Source organism: Halictus rubicundus, chromosome 5, assembly GCF_050948215.1.
Source record: "Halictus rubicundus isolate RS-2024b chromosome 5, iyHalRubi1_principal, whole genome shotgun sequence".
Lineage (NCBI taxonomy): Eukaryota > Metazoa > Arthropoda > Insecta > Hymenoptera > Halictidae > Halictus > Halictus rubicundus.
The window spans coordinates 12,797,135-12,821,882 of NC_135153.1; the positions used below are offsets into that span (position 1 = coordinate 12,797,135).

At 47.3% G+C, this 24,748-nt stretch overlaps 1 protein-coding gene across 2 annotated transcripts in view; it reads left to right on the forward strand.

The window, feature by feature from the left end:
* The first annotated feature begins 4,974 nt into the window (after positions 1-4,974).
* LOC143354399 (Fanconi anemia group J protein homolog) overlaps positions 4,975-24,748 on the forward strand; it is an 82,963-nt gene continuing 63,189 nt past the window's right edge. The window contains exons 1-3 of one of the 2 annotated variants that reach the window (XM_076788447.1): positions 4,975-5,093; positions 14,890-15,418; positions 15,503-15,614. In XM_076788447.1, coding sequence (XP_076644562.1) covers positions 14,891-15,418; positions 15,503-15,614 — 640 coding nt within the window. In that variant the 5' untranslated portion in view covers positions 4,975-5,093; position 14,890. Of the gene's footprint in view, positions 5,094-14,446; positions 14,749-14,889; positions 15,419-15,502; positions 15,615-24,748 lie in introns of those variants that run through there. The other variant, XM_076788446.1, reaches the window with a different exon arrangement.

The following is a 24,748-nucleotide window of genomic DNA, read 5'->3' on the forward strand; positions in this document are numbered from 1 at the left end:
ATTACGCGAGAAGCGTACAATAGACGGCGAATACAATACAGCAGCGCGTGCACGATTTCGTCCGTAGCAGCGCGCTGCCCCCTCCACTGCCTCGTGACGCGGTCGAGCGCCGGCCAATGGGAGAGACGATACAATAGCCTCCACTGTTCTCGAACGTCTCGCTCGGAGGATACGCTGTAATCCGAGGATGGTATGGATTTAGCTGTTCTTTCTGTCGACTCTCTACCCTATAGTGTGCTCGATTGTTTCTTCTGAAAGGCCTCTTTTTACATTTGATTAGCGATTAGGACTACTACTATCCAACTTCTTCCAAGTTTCTCTGCTTGTAGAATTTTTGGAACTCGAGAGGAAAGAAGGATGGCTGCAAAACGAGGATCGGTAACGGCTGCCCTTGGACCTTGGTATCCTTCGGAAATCAGTGTTGCACCACAGCCAGATCGCCGGGAGCGGTCTGCAGCTCGTTATCAGGGCCGCGTACGATCCGTCTCGTTCCGCGTGCAGAAATACGGTAGTTACCGCGTCGAAACTGCCGATCGGAATTGGTAACAAGGTTGACTGGCCGGGGCACGGTGTAGCGTGGCCGGAAACGTTGGCGGCGGCGGGGGTGGCGCGGAGCGGAGCCATAAATCTTGGTACAATCGAGGGTGTGGTCAAACGCAGTGTCGAATGGCCATGGTCTCGTCTACAAATCTATAGAGGGCCGTTGGCCGAGGGGGTGTTCGGGGGTTGCCACCCTCACTCTGCCGTCCGCGGTGGCAGCCAGCACGCGTGCACGGTCCGGTGCGCGTGTCTTTGCACGAGCGTAGGGACAAACGAGCCTGCGGGACCGCTGGTCAAACACAGGACACACACCTCTCTCTCTCTCTCTCTCTCTCTCTTACTCTCTCTCTCTCTCGCGATCTATCTCACTTTCTCTGTTTCTCTCTCCTCGCAACTCGTAATATGTTCTCGTCACTGGCAACGGCTGTTTTCCCCTTTCGCGGAAATTGCCGTTTTTCGGTGATTTATCACGCTCGCCTCGCTCCCGCGCACCCCCGCACCCCCTTCACGGCCGATATTCTGGCTTTCCGTTGCACCCCGAGCCTCGGCCAGTCGGTTTTCTGATCGGCCGAGTGGAAACGAGCTCTGGCGACCGAAACGGGGAGGATTAAGGAACAGGAGACGACAGGCCAGTATGCAAAATGGGGTGGTCTGATAGCGCCGTGGAAAGCTTCATCCCTTAGCAGTCAGACACTTAGGGAATCGGCGCTAATGGTTTCGTTTAGACTGCTCTCTTCTGCTCCGACCCTCCGCGGTGACGCGACCTTCACGCTTTCTTGAATAATTCAATTAGCATGTTCACTGTCACAAAAATCACCTCGAAAAATTTCACTAAATTAAATTTCTTTCTTTCTGATATTTATTTTTTCCTATTAATGCTTGGAACATTTGACGTTCCAACAATTATACATTGAAATCAAAACTTCAATGCGAATTTCAGAATCTTTTCAGATTTTTTGAAAGCCTAAGACAGTCAGAAGATCAGTCGTGAACATAAACGACCCAGACTGCCCACGGGAAGTGCAGAAAGGGATAATTTAGAAACTTAGAAACTTAGAAAGAAAAGAAGAAGGCGCAAAACAGAAGGTCGCGAAATTAGATGCCAATCTGATATCTATCACTGAAAATATTTCAGGATTACGTGTAAACAGGATAGACGTGTCTCTATCTGCATCATAAATTTCTTCAAACGTATGAACGCTCCGCAGACGAGAATCGAATTGATTCATTTTCACCGCAAACCACAGTACCACTTAAGCCTCGATAAACCATAATCACGGAAGCTCTACCGACGCAACAGCGGGGATGATTTTTGTAGCATGCGGGGGATGATCGCGGCTATTTGTTTCATTCGGGGACAAATCCATGGGGCGGGTAATTACGTGCCGGGGGATTAATACGTTCCGTGAATTTCGCGGGTTTTGTTCTTTCGATTTCCAGTCGCGGAATACAAAAATACACGGGGCGGCGCGGCTCGGCGGCTGTCGGTTCCACGCGAGTATCGCACGCGTAAAACATGTGTGTCCCTCTCTCTGCCGCGAGGACACCTGGTCGTCGTCGCTCAGGTAGGTATGTGACGAGCCTGTTAACAGAAATCCATGTGAACGCAGACATTCAATCTTTTCCCCCGATGAATACGAGAGAGAAATCGAGAGACAGATAGACAGACAGGGAAGAGAGAGAGAGAGAGGGAGGAGAGAGAGATAGAGAGAGAGAGAGAAAAAAGGCGAAACGACCGAGGAACATGGCGGATGATTTTTTCCAGAATCTCGTCGGTCTCATTTCCGCGGACCTTCATTATCTTTGCCAACGATTCATCGATCCCTCCTCGCGACGAGAGGAGAGAGGGAGACGCAGGGAGAGAGAGAGAGAGACAGAGAGCCGATTCGCAGTTCTTTGTGCGACATCAGCAATTATCCGCGAGAGAGGGCTATGTGGGAACGAGGAGCGACGTTAATACGCGGCCTGTATTGTAATGGTTATTAGCATCATTTAATTTTCTGTCGACGTTCGTTAATCGCGGTCTCCCCCTTCGAGGAAATAGCCGATCCATTTTGTCAGCGGCGCGCCGGAAGCGGGAAAAGATCCGTTCGATGGACGGACGCGCAAAGGACTTCCTGGATATTGAACCGCCCCGGCTCCGGCTCCGGGACGCTTATTCCACCCGGTGACTATTTATTCCTATGCCAATAAAACGCTCGGACCCACGGCCGACCCGTAAACTATGCGATACTATTACGCCATCCCCGAAAAGACCTCGGTATTTACCGTTTTTTACGATTTTCATAAAAATAACCTCCAACCTGCGTGCTCGAAGCTCCGGCGACTTCCTCCGACGTTCCTCCGTTTACTGGACCTGAAACCTGTTCAAAAACCGACTTCGTTTTTGCAACAGCCATAATTATAACTAGACTATAAAAAAGAACTTGGGTCAATTCGAATCTTATCGTCAGTAGTAATATCCCTTGTGGAGCGAAAATAAATAAAAATCTTGTTGAATTCTATTGAAATTTGCATCGGGGTACGGTGAATTCTCGATTGATGTCAACAACGCAGGTCTCGCTAGCGTCGTATATCGTCCAGGAGACATATCCGAGTTATGTTTACGCTCGCGACAGTGAGGATAATCGCGCGACGTTTATCATCCAGACCTTGGCGACATATATAGAGAAATCACTGTATTTTCCAAAATTTTAACAAGTCATGAACGCATAAAGATCCGCAGTGTAGTGACAGCATTTTGTCAAATATAATGTACCTTCTTATAAAACACACGGGGTCGTTTATGTGTGTACGAAAATTTCACTTTTGAATCCTTCCAAGGGACATACAGTATTAAAATAGAATCAGTGTCCCAGAACTTTCCCAGATTTGTTGAAAGACGAAAACAGTAAAAAAAAAAAAATAACCCTGGACATAAACAAGCCAGCGTGCCTAAAATTATCTAATCAGTGAGTGAGATGCAGGTTTTGAAATATAATTTTGCGGGTACATGTCAGGGCACGATCGTTTTGCTCCGAAACAATTAAGGAGCGGTTCCCGAGTGACCGAACAAATTAACGTCTCTCTTCTCCGGGTGGAAGGAGCCTGCTTCCGAAAGAATTTTCCCCTCGAGCGGACAGTTTAAACGCAGCCCCGGTTTCCTCTCTCTCTAGGTCTTTGGAAGTTTCCCGACTGGGAGACCCCTTTTTCTTTTCGGTCTCCGGGAGGACGATTATTCGTGCGGACGCACAGATTGGCCCGTCGCGTCGTGTCGCGTCGCGTCGGCGACGGTTTGTGGATCGCGGGCTTAAGGGGATCAACCCCGGGGATTAGCCCCCGGTGTGGATGAACAGATTATTTCCCGGAGATAAGCCGAGAGATCGCTTGTCGGACGCTGAAGAGTGAAACGGGTATCGGTGCGAGAGAGAGCGGTCCCAATAGGATATCGCCGCTTAAACCTAATCGTATCGCGTGACAGGGAAAAGTCGGGAAGATGGGACGTGTCCTCGTCCCATTAAAATAGGTTATCAGCGGGGACGACAGGTGCGTCCCATCCACAGTTTTTCCATCGACGACCTATGACCTAACCGAGAGGAGGGGAGACACTTTTACTTAACAGAGACACTCCGGACGGTGCACAGTGGGAAAAGCCGGCCAATGTGTGATTTCAAAATATTTGTCTAAAACGGAAGAACTTTGATCGCTGAGATAGTTAAATACCTGAAAAATAGTGTAGCAATGTTGTTTCATTCATTACTCACTAGACTACGGATGTTTATGCAACCTGCAATTCTTGGAGACGAATTTTCAGAAAATGGAGTCAAATAAAATGTTATTTTCAGTGGTAGTGGATCTTCGTAGATCTGAAATAAATAAAACTCGTAAGAAATTCGAATTTTATATTCTTGCATTTTGTGAAAATTTTCAGAAGCCATAAATACATAAAGACTTATTAGACTTCATCAGAAGTGAAGAGTTTTTTTAGTACACGTGTCTCTCTTAATCGTCCTCTAAAACACAGTTCGCTCATTAGTGATTTTTATGTACAGTGTCGTAAAGAAATAATGTTAATATCTTATTTTAGGTAAATACGTACTTTCCAACAATTTTCACTTCCCCATTACATTTTTATCAACGTGTATTACTAGAACTACCGGATAAGTCAAAACGACTCGCTCCGAATCCTTTCTTTTAGAAATATTGAAATTATAAATATGTTTCCATGAGAAAATTTTTTAATAAACTTCTCCATCGAAGTAGATCTTTAAACAAAACTGATACGAAATCTAAACAAATTTTGTTGTTATTATAATGCAATGTATGCCAGTTGCATTCAGAGCTTGGTAGTTCTAGCGTTAAATGCGACTAAAAATTTAATAAAATGCACACTACGATTCAAACCGCTCGCTAATTATTTTGTCATACTTCTAAATGGATCCCAGCGCTTGTTTCGAAGCTTTCTGTCCACGACGAAACAAGATTTAGGTGGCAACTGGTGATCGACGATCGCTGCACCATGTGCACAGTCCTTCTGGCCCCTGGCCCGGCTCGCCGAGGAAACATCGATTACCGTAATTATGCTTATCTAGTTTATTGCTCGTGTAATCGATCCGACTACCAGGGACCTCGCTTAACGCAAAAACTTTATTATCTGGCCTGGCCATCCGGGGAAAAGCTGTAAAAACTTTTATGCCCCCGAGCTGAGAGGCGAGACGAGACGAGACGAGGCGACGCGGAGCAGAATTTCGTACGGAGACACGCCGCGCCGGCTGACGCATCCCGGACGTTGCTGCTGCATTATCAACTTCTTTCGCCGGTTTATGCAACCGACGCCTTTCGGTTTCCGGTCGAATACGGTACTTAATTTTGTTGCCGCGAGACGGGGCTCGAAAACCTCCTAAATGAATTTATCAGGAAATACTGCTTGCCAATAATGCTAATGAATCAGTCAGCAGACGTGAGGAGGTGGAAGGTGAAATAAAATCGAATCCTTCCAGTGAAACAGTGCAGAACTTGAAAATATCGACGCAAGTATTCCAATGGATCAATCTGCGGAGACTGTGGGAGGGGGTAGAAGATAAAATTGAGTCTTCCCTGTAAGAGAAGGGAGAATCATAAAATCCAGAGTCCAGTTACAATGTATGATCCCGCTTGTAAATGACCTCGAATAATCGCGCTTCCCGCTGCGACAATGCAGCAGCGACACCCTCGTCGCCATTACCACCCCGTTGACTTCTGAGGAAGACTGTCCAACCCACCGTGACCAACTTATTATCAGCGGGAAGCGGATACGATCCGAGCATCTACACGGCTCGTCTGTGCAGCATCCTAGCCACGCGTCGACACGAGCCACCCCATGTACACCCCATCCCATCGCGTTTCTGTTTCTCGCTGACCCTTGACCTCCCCGCTGGATCCTGCGATTAATCTGGAATTGGATAGGACGTCTTCCGTGCGACGAAAATATCGTGGAATCGTGGAAACAGTCCGAAAGGCACGGGGGTTGTACATCGTGAACGAGACGAGGAGACGAAGCGAAGGACTGGGGGTGAGAGAGAGAGAGAGAGAGAGAGGGATGAAAAATGCTGGACTATGTTGGACAGAGAGATCTAAGGACGAAGGATGGCCAAGGGTATGGGGGACCAAGTGATCCCGTAGGAAGAAAGCAGGGGGGTAAAGTTCAGTCGAGTGAGAGAACGGTGATCACACAGGACATTGAGCACCGTGACGCCGACTGCGCCAAATTATAACTTATTTTATGAGTTTTTTGCACCGGCCATTTAACCTGCCGTTTCGCAGGGCCCGGGTGCCCCGCGGTGCCGGGAAACTCGGAAATGAAATCACACCCTAATCACTTCCACGCGAGGTGGAAGCGGTACGCGAGAAAGTCGGCAGCTTCGACGACGAGCTCGAGATTTCGCATGATCTAGTACGCGACGTATGCCTGCTTGGCAGTTTTGTCGGCGGTCCGTTTGACGCGGGCGAAAAAAATTGGCAACAACGCTTTAATGGAGGCTCGAAGGCGGTTACACGCGCGAGGCAACCATAAACGACCGCCCGCTGCCGCGATAATGAATTAATAATAGGACCGGGCCGATTATAAAGCGGGAGGATGCGATAAAGTATGAAAAATTAACAGTGTCCAGCGCGTGACGAGCCGACGATCGCGTGCTGATACGCGAACCTCCGATGCTCCGATGGTTTTACGCGCACGGGCGTAGCCGCCACCACCACCGGGTGTTTATGTCAGAACCGTGGAACAAGGTTAACGAGCGAAGAAAAAATTGCCGCCGATTTTGTGCCCCCCTCCCCGTGTGTTCCCGTGTAGAGAACGAAATCCGCAAACCTTCCAGCACGTCGTTGCTTTCGGTTCTGTTTGGAATTCACGCTCGACTCGACTCGCGCAAAAACAAAACGAATCTCTCGCGTAACGCGCGGTTATCATTGACACCTTCTCGCGGCCGCTAACGAATGCGCATAAATGAACGCGTATACGACTGAACATAAAATCGTTACTTCCTGAATAAGTCACCGGGCGTGAGTTGGCCGCTTCGCCGGCTATGCAATTATCAAAGCAGCGGCCTCCGAGATCGCATGTGCAATAAGATAAGCGTCGCCCGGCTGAATTAAATACTTTGTTAAGAAACCAGCAAGTAATTGCGCCGCCTTCACTAAATCAAACCGGCACCTTCTGTCCGCGTTAAATTAATCGCGTACCCCCACGGAGCCGCGAATTAACCCGCGGCGTCGTTAATCACGGAAATCGACGGTAATAAATACCCTCAAACTGCCGCTCCGCTTTGCTCCGCGAGGTTCAACCCTCCACTGATAAAATACTAGGGTCTCTCGGACCCTATAAAATTCTTAAACAGACGATAACGTGGGTAGAATCGCTGCGAGAGACACGTTTGTCTCATTAGGTTCAATAATGCACTCCAATCCGTCGGCATCAATTTTGTTCTACACGTTTTTCTACATCTTTGAGATCAACGGTGATCTTATTTATTGGATCTACTGGATCTATTGGACGCTATACAAATGATTCGAACTGGCTACTAAAAAAATTTGAAGTTTGGATGGAACGTCTGTAACCGTGGGTGGACCTAAATCCCATTGTCAGAGGATTAGCAGTCAAAAACAAACTACAAACATGTGAACGTTGGGCAATAGTCATTATACATACGACGCATGAAAGAATAGCGAATAAATTGAATGTAGTTTGCGATTCGCTGCTAACGCTAACTCATGCATTCATGATGCGAATACATAATTATTATTCAAACAAATAACTCGACTAATAAACGACGATTGATTATTCATACGTTATTCCTATTCCAATAAAATTCGAACACAACGGTCGGTAGACGGACTTTATGCATTCATGATCAATATGGGTTTAATTTGATACGGTAGAGACTAAAAGAATCTCAGAGTGTGTTAAAACATATTCTTGAACACTCGAACAACCAATACTAAATTATACTAACAACAAAATTGCATTTCTTTAGATTTCGTACCAGTTTTGTCTAAATATCTACTTCGATAGAGAAGTTTATTAACACTAAAATTACCGACACAACAATACGACGAATACATTGTATACATACTTTGAAAAAAGTCGTCAGGATAAATAGCGATGTGATAATGTTGTATGTACGAAATTGTACGCAGAAGTTTGAAAAGGTCAATTTTACCGGCCACGGTAGGTTTAGTGTTAGAAAAATTTTCTCTTGGGAACGTATTTATAATTTCAATATTTCTAATAGAAAAAATTAGGAGCTTATTGGGAGATTATAATAGTGTCAATAAAACTACAAGAAATAAACACCTATTTAGCTCCTGTGTCCCGCAATTGGTGCAAACAATTTTTATTTTGCATAAAGATCCGCAGTCTGGTTATTGATATTGTCAGGTCCCCAAATATTTGGTAAACTAGTTTCGAGGGTGGTTTCCGGGTGTTTTCTTGTTGACGTGCAGCAATTTTTACAGGCGTTTTGCAGGGTCGTTGTCGCGTCCCGCGAAACAATGTCTCCGGCGCGAGTCGTAAAGGAAAAAATGTCCCTCTAATGTCCCCGCGAAACCCGAACAAGGCACCACGCTGCGAGCACACGTCCTGCTTTATGGCCGTTCCGTCGTAGAAACTAAACTTATTACGCGACGGGGGTTCGTCGGCCCGTTTCCACACCCCTTCGCCGTCGACGGGAAGCTTTTTTATTAAATCACACATCTCGCGTGTGCTCCTCGCCGGCCGATTAATTCGCCGTGACGCTTTCTTTTGTGGCGAGAGGCCAGACCTATCCATATTTCATGGGCCAACCACACCCCCGCCACCACCCCGCGCGCGTTTTCACTTTCGCGGCCGTGTAGGAAGAATGTCAGACAACGAGTCGCCTTCTCTACTGGGATGCGGGAGCCGAAACTGTTCCTAATATTTGATGGACCCTACGAGGGGCCATTTAATGGCACCCACTGCTTCTTATCGACGCCGCGAATTTTTTCCGTCCTCGACACGCCCTCTGCTCGGCCGTAAAAATACCGCGCAATCGTCACTCGTCAATCAGTCACTCGTACCATTTATTCTCTCGCGACGCTCTCAACAATACCCACGTGCACAGGCTCACGAAAGTATTTGAAGGCTCTTTAAAACAGTATAACTTTTTTCAAATTGATTCTCCAAATGATATGCAAAAAAGATTTCGAAAAAATTGCAATTGGTAAGAAAGAAATGAGAAAATAAAAATGGCACTTTTTACATCTTTTTTATTTGAGCCTGTAACGAAAATTTAAAATATACGTTTTGTAGACCTATGCGAGTTTACCCAAAAAGTCGACTTTCTTCTTGGTCTTCCAAATAATCCAACATCCTGCTTAGATCGCAGTCTAGGAATTTCTTCGACTGTTCTTATCGTTTCGAGTTTCTCGAATTTCGAATGAAACGCGTGAAATCCGCAGGCTGGTCCCACCTTTCGCCGAGATCGATGGAAGACTGCCTCGGCCGGTGGCTGAAGGAGTAGGGGACGAAGGACGAAGGAGCTCCGGAGTCCTGCAAGGGACGGCTAATTCCAGCGTGATCGCATCTGATCGATGTCCCTGGGCCGCCCCCGTGGAAAAGTTATTGTCCGCCGGTGCTCGAGTCCACCTTTAGCGACCCTCGCCATCGGTGCGCAATAAGGACCGACCGAGTAGCTAATAATTACCTTTCACCGAAAGAAAGCTCGGAGGTCCCTGCGCCGCGGAAGGATTCCGCTCTCGGGAACAATCCGAGTTTCCACGAATTCCACGTCCGGGAACTTTCCTCTTTTACGATTTTCCACTTGGTATTTTATATTTCGTGCCGGGGCCGTTTTAAAATTCCAGAAACGCCCGCCGTTTTACGATCCCGCGTCCGTCCGGAATGCCGTGCGCTTTGAAACTCGTTCAAAAAATTACAAAATTTTCGGACGCTGCCGGGTCTGTTTCTCGAACGGAGAAAATCTCGTCGACGAGAAATTTTTACACCCGTTTCGCCGGTCCCGAGATCGGTACACGATATCGAGCCGCGTACGTCGGCGAAGCTGTTCGGCCCCGGAAGAACGATATCGTATCCCTTTCGACAACGATCCTTCGACTTTAAGGGTGATCCTGGACAAAACATATGCATCCCGGCGGGAATGGCTGGCACGGGCTACACATGGACAGTTTCGCCCGGTCCCCAGCCAGCATGATTCTTTTATTTTACTTTCAGCCGTGCTCCTGGACACGACGTACTCGATTCTCGAGACCCCAACCTCGCCTTCCCCGTGTCTCGCCGGGGCGCACGTCTATTTTTCCCGGTCCCGTAAGAACAAAGAGGAAAAGTCTCGATGAGGAGAAGAAGCGGAAGGAAAGGATAGAGGTGGACCCTTCTTTTCTTCCAACCGGGCAACGCTGGGAAGCGTTCTCTCGCATATGGTGCTCTCTTCCATCCCCGAAACTTTCCTCCGTATGGGGGTGGCTATCTACCCCCGTGAACTCTGACCCCTCTTTATCTTATCTCACGGCCGATAGATAAGCACCGGCGATAAAGCTGCCGGACGAAATGAAGGCACGGCCAGCCGTGGAGATGCAGTCGCCATTCCTTAATTAAGTCCCGACGACCGTTTGTTCGGTTTATTGGCTTGTTTGCCCCGGGACCAGGCCCGGCTTTACCCTCGGTGACGAACACCGGTCTATACTGCCGAGCATTTATGGAATTGTTTCTCTCTTTCGGTGACTCCCCCCCCCCACCTTTGCGAAGTCGGGTAATAGTCCGTGAGCTGAACGGGTCACCGGTGAGCTACGCGAGACCTCGCACAACGAGGAATCGCAAGCATTATGATGGAAACTCGCGTCGAACAACTCGACGGCCGTAAAGCATAGTTAGAGGACTCTGCGAGGTCGCGAGCTGATCCTTCCTCGGCTACTCCATGCTCAGAAGAACGCCGATATCTTCTTCCTAAACGGAATCCACGACGATGTTTATCGTCGATTCCTGGGTGGACAGTGACCTTCGCGTTTGTTTCTCAACTGGGTAATCAAGTACCTACGAGTAATTATTAATAGCGAGCCTAAATGCAGAATAAACAAAATCGACTGCCAGGAACAGAAGATGAGCAAAACTGTATGCCTCCTTTCAATAAATTTAACATGCCTATCAATATTCTTTAACTGTTTCAATGCCTTCACAATTTTGAATTTTACCTCTTCGTTTCTGTTAGAAACACACAAAACCTGTAATATAATTGTTACAAGTGAATGACTACAGCAAAAGTTTGTATTTAGCATCATGCGTCTTAACTTTTCAATTTTAACCCCTTACCCTACAATATCGAGTCAGACTCGCTATGTAGATTCCGAACAGAGTCTAATGAATATGTATGTTATTAATTTCCTTTAAGCCGAAATAAAATTCTATTTTGTTGTAGTTGACATATATCCTTTGGAGAAAACATAGGCATACAATAAATATAAACTTTCTCTTTTTTCTACGAAATTCTGAACGATGAAGAACTTCTAATCATTATAATCACAAGATAAATAGTAGTGCAAGGGGGGTTAATTTCGTTAAATCAGTTACTTTGATTTCATGGAATTTTCTCGGCTGATTGGGCACTCAAAATGTTAACGAAGGTTGGTTTAGCGGAAACTGCTCCAGCTACAGTTGAATTGGAATATGAAGCGAAAGTGAACGAAGAGTCGGGTAATTATTATACAGCAGAGCCAATCGGGTCCGTCTGGAAGGAAGGCTTATCACGCGCGGCTCGAGATTTACAGCGTGTTTTCGGCTTCCGTCGAGCGATTCGTCGGGCAGAAGGGCGAGAATAAAACCGAAGCGGTAGAGAGGAAGGGCACAGTCGACCGGTAAAAGAGATACGAGATAGAGAGCAGCGGCGAAGGGGAGGCAGAGCAGAAAAGAAGACCCCATTACGTATTCCTCTTGCATCCCTCTTGATCTCCCCGCATTTTTATTGCACTTGCCGCCGGTAAGAATATGTTTTATTTATATTTCATATTTCTCTCCGGTGGCTGCCGGTGCTGCGAGGTTTCGTGACCACACGAGAAAGCTTGATTCCCCGGATTCGCATAGGGTGACCACGGGATATCAAGGGGAATCTCTGCCTTCTATTTTTTTTTTCATTCTTCCCCCTATCTCTGTCTCTCACTCGTCCCCACCCTGCGTGCCCATAATTTCTCCCCCTTTCTCGTGCCCCGAACCGATCGGAAATATTTTCGACGCTTTTGTCGAAGGAATTCCTCGGACGGGGACCCGGACGCATTGACACACGATATAATTCGCCGGCGTCACGCCGCCACCCCACCGTTTCCCGTTGATTAATTGGGCGTGCTCCGTGTTAATTTATCGAAGTGGCGATTGTTATTGTTGTTGTTATGACCGCTGGTGTTATTCGTCAGAGGCGGAGAGGGACGGCCGTGACAAATTGGAAATTCGCGCGCGAAACGTAAGCCGCGCGCACGGGTCCCGGAGAGAGTCCCTAACGTCCCCGTTTTCATCGCGTTCTGCCGGTTTGTTTGTCGCGCTTAATTGCCCCGGTCGCTGTTTAATTCTCCCGTCGTCGTTTCGCCGACCGGTGACAGGCAGACAGACGGACAGACAGACCTACACAACCGGCCAAACGCGCGTTCCCGGCCGCGATCCCGGAAAAGAGTTGAGTCCCGAGAGTCGAAACGTCGCGCGGTTAGCGACGCATAAAGCCCGTCCGGTGCTTTGTCAGTTTCGGGAGGGGTGTTACACGCAATTTGCCACACTTTCCAGTAATGACTCCGTGGGACCCTCCGGCCTGTTTTATGGGCATCGTACCGGGTGTGCATAACTTACAGTCCAGTGGCTGGGCGAGCTCACGGCCGACGCGATCTTACGTCGAGTGTAAAGCCGGCGCGGCGAGACGCCGCAAAGCCGGAAACCGAGAGGAGTGAATCACATTTTCGGATCGTAAAAACGTGTTTGTCGTCGCTCCTACCCGGAGAGCACGACACGACGGGACGATCGATTGAATTTCATCCGAGTACGCCGCCGTGCGGGAACGTTCGGCCTCGAGACGATTACTTCGTCGGGACACCTTTCTCGCACAGTCGAGAGGGACTCCGTCTCCGTTCCAGGAGAAACGGTAGCCTTGGTCGCGCGCAGGATATCCGCGATGATTCGCCGGAGAACAGAGAGATAGGACACCGAGGTTCGAACGAGCATTCTCATCCAGCAGCATGCGTTATCGTTAAGATACGTATCGTGACCGTGTGAAAACGCAGGGGACGTCCACTCTCTTGCGTCAGGAGATCGTTCGGCGAAGAAACGTGCGCTGAAAATGCTCGTCAGGCCGGGTAATGTCATTACATATACGTGACGCGGACATCCGACGGCTGTTCCTGACGATACCACCGAACGGGAGAAAAGAAAGCGTGCATGGGAATTTTGGATAACTTGATAAGGACCCGTCCCGCCTCGGCTCGGCTCGGCTCGGCTCGGCGCGAGATGCTCCATAGGCTCGGTGAAATTCTTTATTCCAGTCGCACGCGCGCCGGCATGGCTTTTAAATTCCGTTGGCCCTCTTTGACCGGGGCCGGTTTCGAAACTCCGAACCAACAGCTACGTAAATCAGAAGTTTGATACGTTGGACCGACCGGGAACCATAAATCACGACCAGGAAATTATATTCCCTGAAGGAGACGTGTCTCCTCTATGAAGGTCGCCGGATCTGCTTCGGAATTAAGAGCGAGGGACTCGGCCTTTCCACCTGTCCAATCTCGTATGTTTCGGAAATTTATGTTTCGGACACGACTCGTCATTGGGAACGATCCGATGATCGAGAACTGGAGCAGCAGAACCACCTTTCTCGAATCATTTCGTGAGATTCCATCGCTTTCGTCGAGCAGAATCTACTTAATCGCGACGAGCATGATTAAATGTTATTTTTTGACTGATTATTTTCCCTGCATAACCCTTTGAATTGTTTTTTTAATTAATAAATTGTACGAGAAAAAGGTGAAGTGGCAGGGTGACATACTTTCTTGAATGATTTTGGAAGAATTCAACATTTTCATGAATTTAAATTGATGTATATATAAAGAACAATGATAATAGTTAATTTCTGACTAATTACTTTTATTGCACAACCTCTTCAATCCTTATTTTTCATTAAATTATGCAAGCTTACCAGAAAAATTACCGAATTAAATCGAAAATTGAAGTAACCGGGTTAGCTATCTCGAATGATTTTGAGAGAATTCAGCGATCTCATGGATTTAAATGGATCAAGATGTAAAAAACGGCGATAACAGCTATTTTCTGACTAAACTTTTTCACTATACACCTTCTTGAATCGTTATTATTTAAAAATATATGGAAGCACTATTTTGCGCGGTAATTTCCCGAGCTCGCACACGTGGCGCAGTGATCATGTGACTACTGATAGTGTTTACATCATTTAAATCGCAAAGAGTTGTATTCAGCTTGTCCTAACGTTCATGAGCAAAATATTAATGTACACAGTAGTGTTCAGTATAAAATAAAATGTGCATAAGTTTAGCTAATTGCTGACTGAAAGCGTTCAATAATTTTGGCGCAACTGTTGCATGCGATTCACCTGTCAAGTGTCTTTACTGCGTTGATTATCGATGACCGATGCTCGTAGCCGGTGTAATTACTGGAGTAATTGGATACGTTATTTACACTGTAATCAAATTAAAGATTGAAGAGTGGCTCGAGGAAATCAGGTTCGTAATCACTCTCGTAACTACGAGTCGGCTTACGTTTGAGGTTATGTTACGTTACCGACTCTGTACACTACTGTTCCAGAATTAGTATATCATTTTCTATGAGAAACTAACAATCTTTTACTCTAATTGTGCTTACAGAATGAGCAGACTGGGCTTGAAGAAACGTCATTCGAGTGAGAATGAGTTCCAGATGGATAACAGTACAGTGCTCGACGGAAAGGATGTCGTTGAAATTTCTAGCGATGAATCAGTGGACAGTGATCTAGAACTGGTTGAATCCAATGCAGCAAATATGCTTCAGTTTCAAAAATCCACAGACAGCGTGCACACTGATGAAGAAGAGGGGGGATCGCTCTTTGGATATCAATCAGGTTCAAAAGGCAAACATGCATTGTTCAAATGGGATCAGAAAAATGCAGGCCAAAACCAGGGAAGTAAGGCAGCGCACAGTGATTCTGATTCTGATAATTCCTATCAGGAGACAAAGTGGTTTCATCGGAACCAAAAGAAGAAGTTGAAAACTACTGGAGAACTGCCAGGTGCAAACAAGGAGGAAGAAGATAAAGTAGTACCTGAAGTGATACCTCAGTACGAACAAATGATATCTGGAATTAAAGTGAAGCTGCCTGTGAAACCGTACTCCTGCCAGATCGCTGTGATGAATAAGGTACCAGCAAAACCATCTTTGAACAGTATTTATATAAGAAGAAATAATGAAACATTAATTATTCCGTATGAAATTTTGTCACAGGTTATACAGGGTTGTACAAAAGAAGAGAACTGTCTTTTGGAAAGTCCCACAGGAAGTGGAAAGACCCTGGCTCTTCTTTGCAGTGTTCTTGCATGGCACGATCATCACGCCGGTGAGTCCTTTAATGCATTTATTACTTGTCAGAAAATTTGTTATTGTGTACCTGGAATCATGTGACAATGGAGGATAATTGGCGGAAGTTAGTTTGCTAAATATTCGAGGATTATGCGAATTTTCTACGTTAGTCATCCATGCCTCGCAACTTTATTAAACTTTTGTTGATCCGGCGACGTTCTTCGTCAGGAACTTTAAAAACTCTTCTAGGCAATTTCTCAGCGTGTCACGGCAACGTCCGCATATTCACGGAAGATGCAAAATGATCACGTCGAGTAATTCTTGCGTCTAAATTGGTCGCTGTCCTCCGCCACTGGAAACTTGCGATCCGTTCGAAACTTCCCGAGGAAACTTTCCCTCTTGTTGTCTCGCGAATGCGAAGTTAATTATTTAAAGAATTCGAACGTCACCGGGGAGTAAACTTATCAAAATAGGATGTGCGTAAGATCTACAAAATGGTCGCGTCGACGCATCGTATCAGCATCACGAGTGCGTTAGCAGGTATTTTGGATTATAAGACAATTTTCGGGAATTTTTCAAAATGAATGTACTGGGAAAAAAATTCCCAAACTTGGCACATTTGTTAACTAACATTCGAAGAATGTACCCAATTGTTTATACGCAGCACTAATAACTTTCCTCAAAGTTATAACGTTGGTCGTGAAGTAGGGTATTGAAGTAGTTTGTAAACTGCACGTGTCTCTTTCACGTTGTATATTTCGAGATCGGTGAGAGGCATCGAAAGAAAGTTTAGACAAAAATTGTAATGCCTTCCGTTGTCTAGAAGATCAGGTAAAAATCATTTTCGAGAAGCCGGTGGTTTCTGAATTAATCATAACGAGAGGGTCGAGTGGTCGCGTGACCTCAGCAACCGCACGATGCATTCGGAGGCACCGCGAGTCCTGAGGATTCCACGATCGAGGATCTTTCATGCGCGGAATCACGTGCCCAGATATCAACCGTGTAATCAACGAGTTCCAGCCGCGGACAAGAACATTAAAGAAGTTCTCCGTTGTCCTCCGGCGGAGAACCGGCTATTAGGCATCCGAACCATCGTATTAATTTAAATTATTCAACCTTTCTCCACAGGGGGGTTTCGTGTCGGTCGTGTGCATGCGGCTAATTGGCCGCGATTCGCGCAATTCCTAAACAATTAGACTCGAATGCTCGCGACAACGCTATAGTCCCCAGGTCGTCCTTGGCGGTACCAGCTCGCGAAAGGGGGACGGGCTCGCGTCTTTTTGGCGAACGCTCGTCGGAAACGTAATTTCGCGGGACAGCGTAGCCCGGCCTCGATCGCGAAAGCGCCGCGGGTCTCTCGGTTATTATTTCGGATTTGCATAATACTTTTGCTCCCTTTGTCGCAGTGGTTGCGCAACGGGAATGATAATTCACCGCCTGGAACTTTTCTGGCTGTACTTTGCCAGCGAGGACGGTACATATTTCGTGGCTGAGAGAGAGAGAGACAGAGAGACCTGGTTCGTTTTCTTTAAAATCGTGCAGAAATCAGTAATTTCCTCGAGAGTAGTACGAGCTTCGACAGTTTATTATTACTTTCATCGGCCCGGTCCCGCTCGTTTGGCAATTTATTCAGGACGTATAAGCGGTTTAATAGTGTCGAAGATATTCTTGCACGATATTTCGCAAGGAATCTGCTCATGGAAATGATCATTCTCCTCGTGACTCGAGTCTTTTCGAGAGACTTGTCCTCGTGACTTTTTAATCCTCGCACCGATCTTGGAAATTGACCACGGTTCATCGGCGATTCCCTATCCGATCAGGGAAAGTCGTTCCTCGGAGATTCGTCAAGGGTGGCGAATGATTCAGAAACCGTCCGGTGGGGTCGCGTATCGCGACAAGATCTTAACATCGGTGCAGATGCTGTAATGAGGTCTGTCGGGGAGATGCGTTAAGATCAGAACGGCCCCGAATTCTTCCATAGAACTGGACGAACACTCACGAAACTCCACTTCTCGGGCAATCGACCCTCCGCCCTTAACACGATTCCCTCTGGAAAAACGATCGATTTCGAGCCGGTAGTTATGTACTAACAAGTCTGCGGCTCTGCTGGCAATTTATCTGGGCTAGATTCCGTGGCTATTCCTTCGAAGTTTCGTTAAACGAAAACCACTCGAACCTCTCTACACTTTATGGCGTCTTATCACATTACTTGCCGGAAGCCTATCAGTATGAATCTCAATGGGAAATCAGATAAAACTGCTGTTGAATAAGTCTAAAATAAATAGACACCGGATCGTTATGCGCAATACGAATTTTCTAGCTGAATCGCGACAAACTGAAATAGAAACTTATTTTCTTTGAAGATAATATAACAGTATAAATTCTTCTAATGTTTCCACCGTTCTAAATTACACCTACTCATTTTCGTCATAAATTCCGCTGTCCAATCTTATACGTTTAAAATCTCTTCGACGCGTTAACAAACGATAAAACGCGAATTTAATATACTCCTTTAAATTCTGCACCGTCTTCTGCAGTATTCCTCCGGCGTAGTCGTAAAGTTAGTAATTGCATGGAAGTTTGCGGAACATAGTTCTGACAAATGGATCTTGAATAACCGAAGTTAAGGTTGATGGGATTCCGATGTAAAAATTCGGTACCATTTGCTGTTCCGAGGCGAATCACGTCAAGTAAATTACGTCTTCGTCGCTGCCGTCAAATTAAACGTTCCGCCGACGTTCAACGTCGAATTCGCGTGTCCGTCAGCGACGTCTGTCTCTTGTTTCCCGTTCGTTGCAACGACGCGACGCGACGCGACGCGGCCAGGAACCGACTGGAACAAACCGTCGTCGTGTCGTTCCGCTTCCGGAATCACGCACAGGATCCTCCTCGACTTCCTCCTACGCCTTCTCGCTGGATCGGAAATTATCGAGCACGCGAGACCTTTTTCCGCTCTCGAGTAAACGGTGGCCTTTAATTGGCACCTTTCCCGGCTGCTGCCGTGCTCGAACCTCTCGCAACTTTCCTTCGCTCTGCTTTGGTTGCAAAGGTTTCTTCGTTCCTCGAGAAAACGAAGGTCGGGATCGAAAATCTTTGAGCGTCGAACTCTCGGAACAGCACAACACATTTAACGCTACGGTGTTCAACGTTTCTATAATTCTCCGTCGTCAACGACGAAATGTGTACACAAACTTACCTGAGATCAATCGTGAATCCATATTCCTTCTAATCTTAAATTAATAATTCTAAAAATAATGATATTTATAAATTCTTTCAACGTCTCTAAACTTTTGTCTTACATGTTACTCATTCCAGCATTGCTCATGCCTCATCATTTCTCACTGCCAGCGTCGTATATCGTCCAGGAGACATACCCAAGCGGTGTTATGTTTACACCCTTCGGGCGTCCGAGGCCTCGAGGTGTACCCGCGGTAGCGGGGATAATTCTGCGACATTTATCGTCCAGGTCTTGGCGACATGTATAGAGAAATCACTGTATTCGCGAGGAACTGGTTCACACGAATAAATCCACATTCGTTTTTGAGGGTCTACGGCACATGTAAGATTGATTCTAACGTCCAAATTGTTGAACGAAAGAACTCCACGTTCTCAAGGGTGCACATCGACTTCCAGTGAAAATCGTCTCGATCGTTTCGCGAGTGGTCGTTCGTTAGTCTCCGAACGGTCCAATAAATTTCGCGACGTTGTCGTATCGGCCTGCATGTCTGGCCGTAATAAAGTTCCAGCGGGAAGGACAGAGGAGTTGAAAAATAGGAGGTGGGGTTTAGGGGACACGGGGCTGGGTTGTAGGAAAAGCCTACGAAGATTCGAGAAACGCGCGGCCGTCTTCGAGCCGGGGACAGGGTCGTATCGCTCGACACTCGATGCCTCGATACGCTTTGCGGCACGCATTCGTAATTAGGTGGCTCGATTAGCGTTAGTCATGACAGCGAGGAGGAGAAGGCCTAACCCCAGGCCTAACTGCACGACATTTCTTTCCTGCTCGAATTTGCCGCGACGCTTTAAAACCTGCCGGTGTCACGCTCCGCTCGAGACGGAAGTCGAGTGGCACTGCTAGCCACCGGGACTGTAAACCTCGAGAGCCGGAATAAATTAGGTCCTCGCTGGAATAGAGAATTTATCATCGTAGTCGATAATCTTGGCCTCTGCAACAATGTTTGCCTGGCGTAGCACATGCCACTTTTATTATAGAGGCGGTTACTCGATACTTTTACCTGCTCCGTTCACGTCAGAGCCTCTCCATTTTGTCTGTTCAGCAACGATAGAAAATAGTACCGTCTCTGGTGGAATTTATTCGCGAATGTGGTGGTCGAGAGAATATTTGCACTAAAGAAATAGAACAAATGCATTAAATTACAACACGATCGTAAAGAAATAAAATATCGTACGGTACGTAGAATATTAAATGGGTGATTTTTGACCCGAGCAACGTACGAGGCTTGCCAGGATTGAGAATAAACACAATCTTCCGTGGTACGAAGCTCGTCGAGCTGTTTGGCCCCGGGAGCGCGCTCCGGTTGGCCCCGCGAGCCAACGTTGGCATTATTGTGCTCTCCGGATTCGCGAGGACACCGGGGCGAACGCAATTCAACTTTTGATAGATCGAGTCGAGGCGACTCGAACGTAATAATGTTTGACTTGCCGCGCGCTTCCGCAGACCTCGAGGCCCGTTTCCCGCAATTACCCCGGTATTTCGCGGAAGTGAAACGCCAGGGAAAGGTTATTATTCTGAAGCACCTTGGAAATGCAATCAAAGTTTTGCTGGATCGTCCTCTCTCTCTCTTTCTTTCTCTCTCCCTGGATCGCGGGACAGGGGACAATATTGACGATAATTAGGGCGGGCACGATCCTCGACGGTGGAGCACGCGGTTAAAAACAATTTACTTCGGCAATTAGTCGGAGAAATCGCGATCGGCTCGCGCGACGCCCGATCGCGACCGGTGGACTGCGGATTTTTGTGCAGAATCAAAAATTTCTGCGTCGGACACGAGAAACTGGAGCCGGCTGCCAATTCCTTTCTTCCTTTAATAGCTAATTTTAATCGAACTAACAAATCTGGAAAAAACATGTTAAAGAACGTGTTAGGCGAGATTTGAGTTCGACGATTAGAACACCTATCGAGCATCATAATTTTATGGTACATGAAAGGGATTTCTATTTTCTTTTTAAGAAGAAGCATTCGCTTGGAAAATGTCCTACAACCTTTTCAGGAGTAAAGATCAAGGGTTGAAACCCTTGGGAGGGTCCCAAAATGTTTAGACAGTGTCTAGACGAGAATCTCCACCGAACGACGATTGTAAAATGCAGTTAGGATGCCCGCTAGTCCCAGTTTGCAGTGGTTTGACCGCGTTTGAACCCGCAAAGTAGCGACAATCCCGAAGCAAAGTGCCGATTCGCGCGATCGGGTTCGGTTTCTCACGGTCGAAGGGGGACAATTATTCGCGAGGACTCTTGGCCGAATCTTAGGGGACACCGCGGCGGAGGAGGGGGGCGCGAAGATGCTCCGAGATCGAGGGGGCAGGCGGGGCCGGGGAGGAGGAAAGGCAGCGAGGCTAGACAGCGAGCGAGGACAAACAAAAGCTGAGAGAAAATCGAAAGGGAGCGAAAAGAGGGCGGCAGCGTGCAGAAAAGAGATCGAACGATAGAAAGACAAGTAGAAGGGGTTTAGGGGGGAGAGAGAGAGGAGAGGGAGGAGGCAGTAGAGGAGAAAGAGAGAGATTCTCATTGTGAAGAAAGCCGTGCGCGTACGTAGAAGACGTGAGATCCGTTGGACCCGCATGCGGACCTTATTGTGTCCCAAAAGGGCGTATACGGTAGGTACCTTAATGTCGGCAAGGATGAAAGCGTGGGCCCTCCTTTGTCTTTCCTTCGTGAAGCTGCCACAGCAAGTAGCGTGCTCTGCGGGTAGCCCTGCACCATTTCTCAACTACCGTTTCACTCACTCTCTCTCTCTTGCTCTCCCTTTTCTCCCTTTGCGAGGCTTGCCGCCCTTGCTTCCCTTTTTCGCGGATCCTAACGTTGGATCGGAACCGATCTCAACCGATCGGTCGCCGGCTACCATCACGTAACCCATTAACTTACGATTTCTCCATTACAACTTCTGTGCCCTAATAGAAACTCGATTCATTTTATGCATATATGACAAAAATGGCTAGCTGTAAATTGAAGGAGCAGAAACGTTTAAAAAAATGGAGAGTATCGATGCACAACTTTTCAACCACTAAAATTATTAAGGGAATGAAGACATTCCGAAATGGCACCTGTACCTTGCAACGAGTGCACACAATTTTTATTTTAAATAGAACTAGTCATGATGCAAACGGGTTGAGCACGGAACCGCGACGGGGGACACGTCTGTCGGTGTTTTTTCGGGAGGCCGTCCTCGAACGGGCGATTAGGCTCGCGGGTCGCGGCCGGTACCACGGCCGGTACCTTCTCGGGGACCATTTCGCGTTATTAATGTCGGAGCGTTCACGGAGGGCCGCGTATTCCGCGGAGTTTGTTGCATGCTGAGGCGCAAAGACGACTCGCGGGCGCACAATATATAATTCTGTTGATAGTTCACCGATAATTATTGCCGGTTAGCAAGTTGCCTGACGATGCCGTGGGAGGAGGGATGGGGGATACCTCGCGTACGCTGCTGCCACGCCGGTTATTTCGACGTCGACGTCGCCTTTCGACGCTGTAATAAAGCGACATTAGCCTGCATGCGATTCCGCGATAAACTTTCGAAATTTATATTCCTCAGACCTGTTCGCGAGCCCCTCTCCCTTCGCATGATGCTACCCCCGGTGTCCCGGAAGACCGTGGACGCATCACGCTCCGCCTTTTCAACGAACGATTTCGTTCTGAGGATTCCCCGGTAATTGCGAGGACTGTGGCCGGGACTTTTCAGACGTATTATATACCGCGATGATCAATCGCTTCGGCACCGGAGGCCTTGGAGATTCTTCGGGCCCTCCAGCGGCGCCATTTTGCTTCCTGGAGTCGCGAGAAGTCGCTTTCCCTCGTCGGCTCAATGATACGCATGCCTTCAACGAGCATTCGCTGATAAATTCACTCGAAATGATGTTTAAAATTATCGTGTTCGTTGCAAGCGGATTGTATTACCTTATTCTACAAACTTGAAGAAGCCATGCCACTTGCGAACTTTTTATTTGCGAAACGGACTTCGAAAATGAAGTAACAACTCAATTAATATGTTTGACGTTCATTTCTGCCAATCTGGCGAATGAAAATTAATTTTTCTCAGCCTCGGAGACGTACTTGCTAATTTTTGTTTGCTGTGAACGGATCTTCGGTTTCGCTTGGGAATGAGTGAATCGAAACCTGCCCGTTCGAAAAGCAAGCCGGCTCCGGGACGGCGACGCGTTATGTAAGAGTGTATGTAGCTATTGATCGATAATAGGATGCAGAATCCTCGCGGGAGCAAAAGGTTCGCGGACAGGTCTTGCCAGTCCCGGATGGTCCCGAGCAGACGCGGAAGATAAGGGACCCCCCAAAGGTATGGCGTGCGCCGCCGGTTCCCAACCAGTCCTGAACTCCTCTCTCGGGTGGTCCCCAACGTTCTCGGGCCCCTTTCTGCGCCCCTTCTTTTATACGGCCTCCTTCTCTCCCTCTTTCTCGCGGGGCCTCCTTTCCTTTCTTTGTTCGTCGTTCGACGTCGATTCGCCGGTTTTCGCGGACCGCTTTCTGCTCTTTCCTGCTCCTCTTTGACTGCTCCTTCGCGGGCTTCGCTATTCCAGAAATTTCTCCTTTCGATTCTACTCCCAATTCTAATCAGGCTCCGCGCTGTTCCCCTTTTCCATAACTCTCCTCGAATTAGTTTTCCTTCTTACTCGAGCACGAGTTGCTCTAAACTGCAATCAGGCTGCTGTTGCTATTTTTCGAATTTTATATATTTTATATTTTTCAGTTTTTATTTTTCTAATCGAGCACTGGGTAATTTAATCTTTCCGGTTTCTTATCTTTCTGCTTGGATTTTCTAGAGTGCTCTGTTTAGCTGCCCCCCTCTTGTTCCAATTACTGAAAATTCTAATCAAACTCCAACGCGTTTATAAATCTTCGAATTGTCATGTTCAGTTTTCCTTTTCATCGTAATCGGTTTCCAGGTATGTTCCAGATTTCCAGGAATTTTCCACGCTTCTATCTTTCGTTTTTCTTCCTCTTCCTTCATTTAAACAAAGTCGTAATTAAACTCCTGTCTCTATTTTTCGCTGATCTGTCTCTTCAATTTTCGGTGTTGGTCGACGACGAACGGCCTCCGCCGAGACCATTTTCATCCAATTCGTAAATATCCCGGTTTTCCTCGCCGCGCGTCGGTTTTTGTTGGCCGCGGAGTTATGCTCTAAATTGTGGCCGGCCTCCCAGGTATTTTTCTTCCTGCGCCTATCGATTTGATATATCATTGGATCCAGGTTGTCGGGCACGGGGAACTCGATCGACTAGCCGCGATTGCACGCTCGGTTGCCTCCCGGCCGGCAGGATACGCCAGGAGATCCGTCTCTCTTCTTCCGAGAAAGGATTCGCGATTCAAAAAGGGCGCCGCCCATGCGAATTCCAGACGACCCGCGATCTTACATAATTCCACATGCTCTGGAGAAGAGATCGTGCAGCCCTCTCTCTATCTCTCCCTCTCTCCCGGTCTCGTTCGCTCGGGCCCCCTCGGCGTCCTGGAATCGCCCGTTCCAGGATCTCTAGGGCCCGGGCCTAACGATTCCAGATAGCCGGGACCCAGTTCCGACTAGGATCTCTCGCAGATACGGCGCCCCGCCGATTCTTTTAATCCGCCGTTCCAGAAATTCGCTTGCTACCCGAACACGGCCTCCTTTGTCTCCACACCGAAACCCGACTGCCATCGTTTCGATTAGGGCCACGCGATTCGCGTAATTCTCAGTCCACCGCTGCCCGCTTGCGTCCATTTAAGTCTTCATCTCATGCAATTTATTGAGACCTTTATGATTGAGACATTTATGGAGAACTTCCTTTCATAAACCCGACGATCGAAGCATTGTCAAATTAATTTTATACAATTGGACAGTCCATCACTTTTTCTCTGCTACAAAGACAATTTATTGTTTTAATATTCCCTAGAGTAGGTGCGTTGTGTGCAAAACATCGTGGACGATCAGCTGTCGCAGACATGTGGTC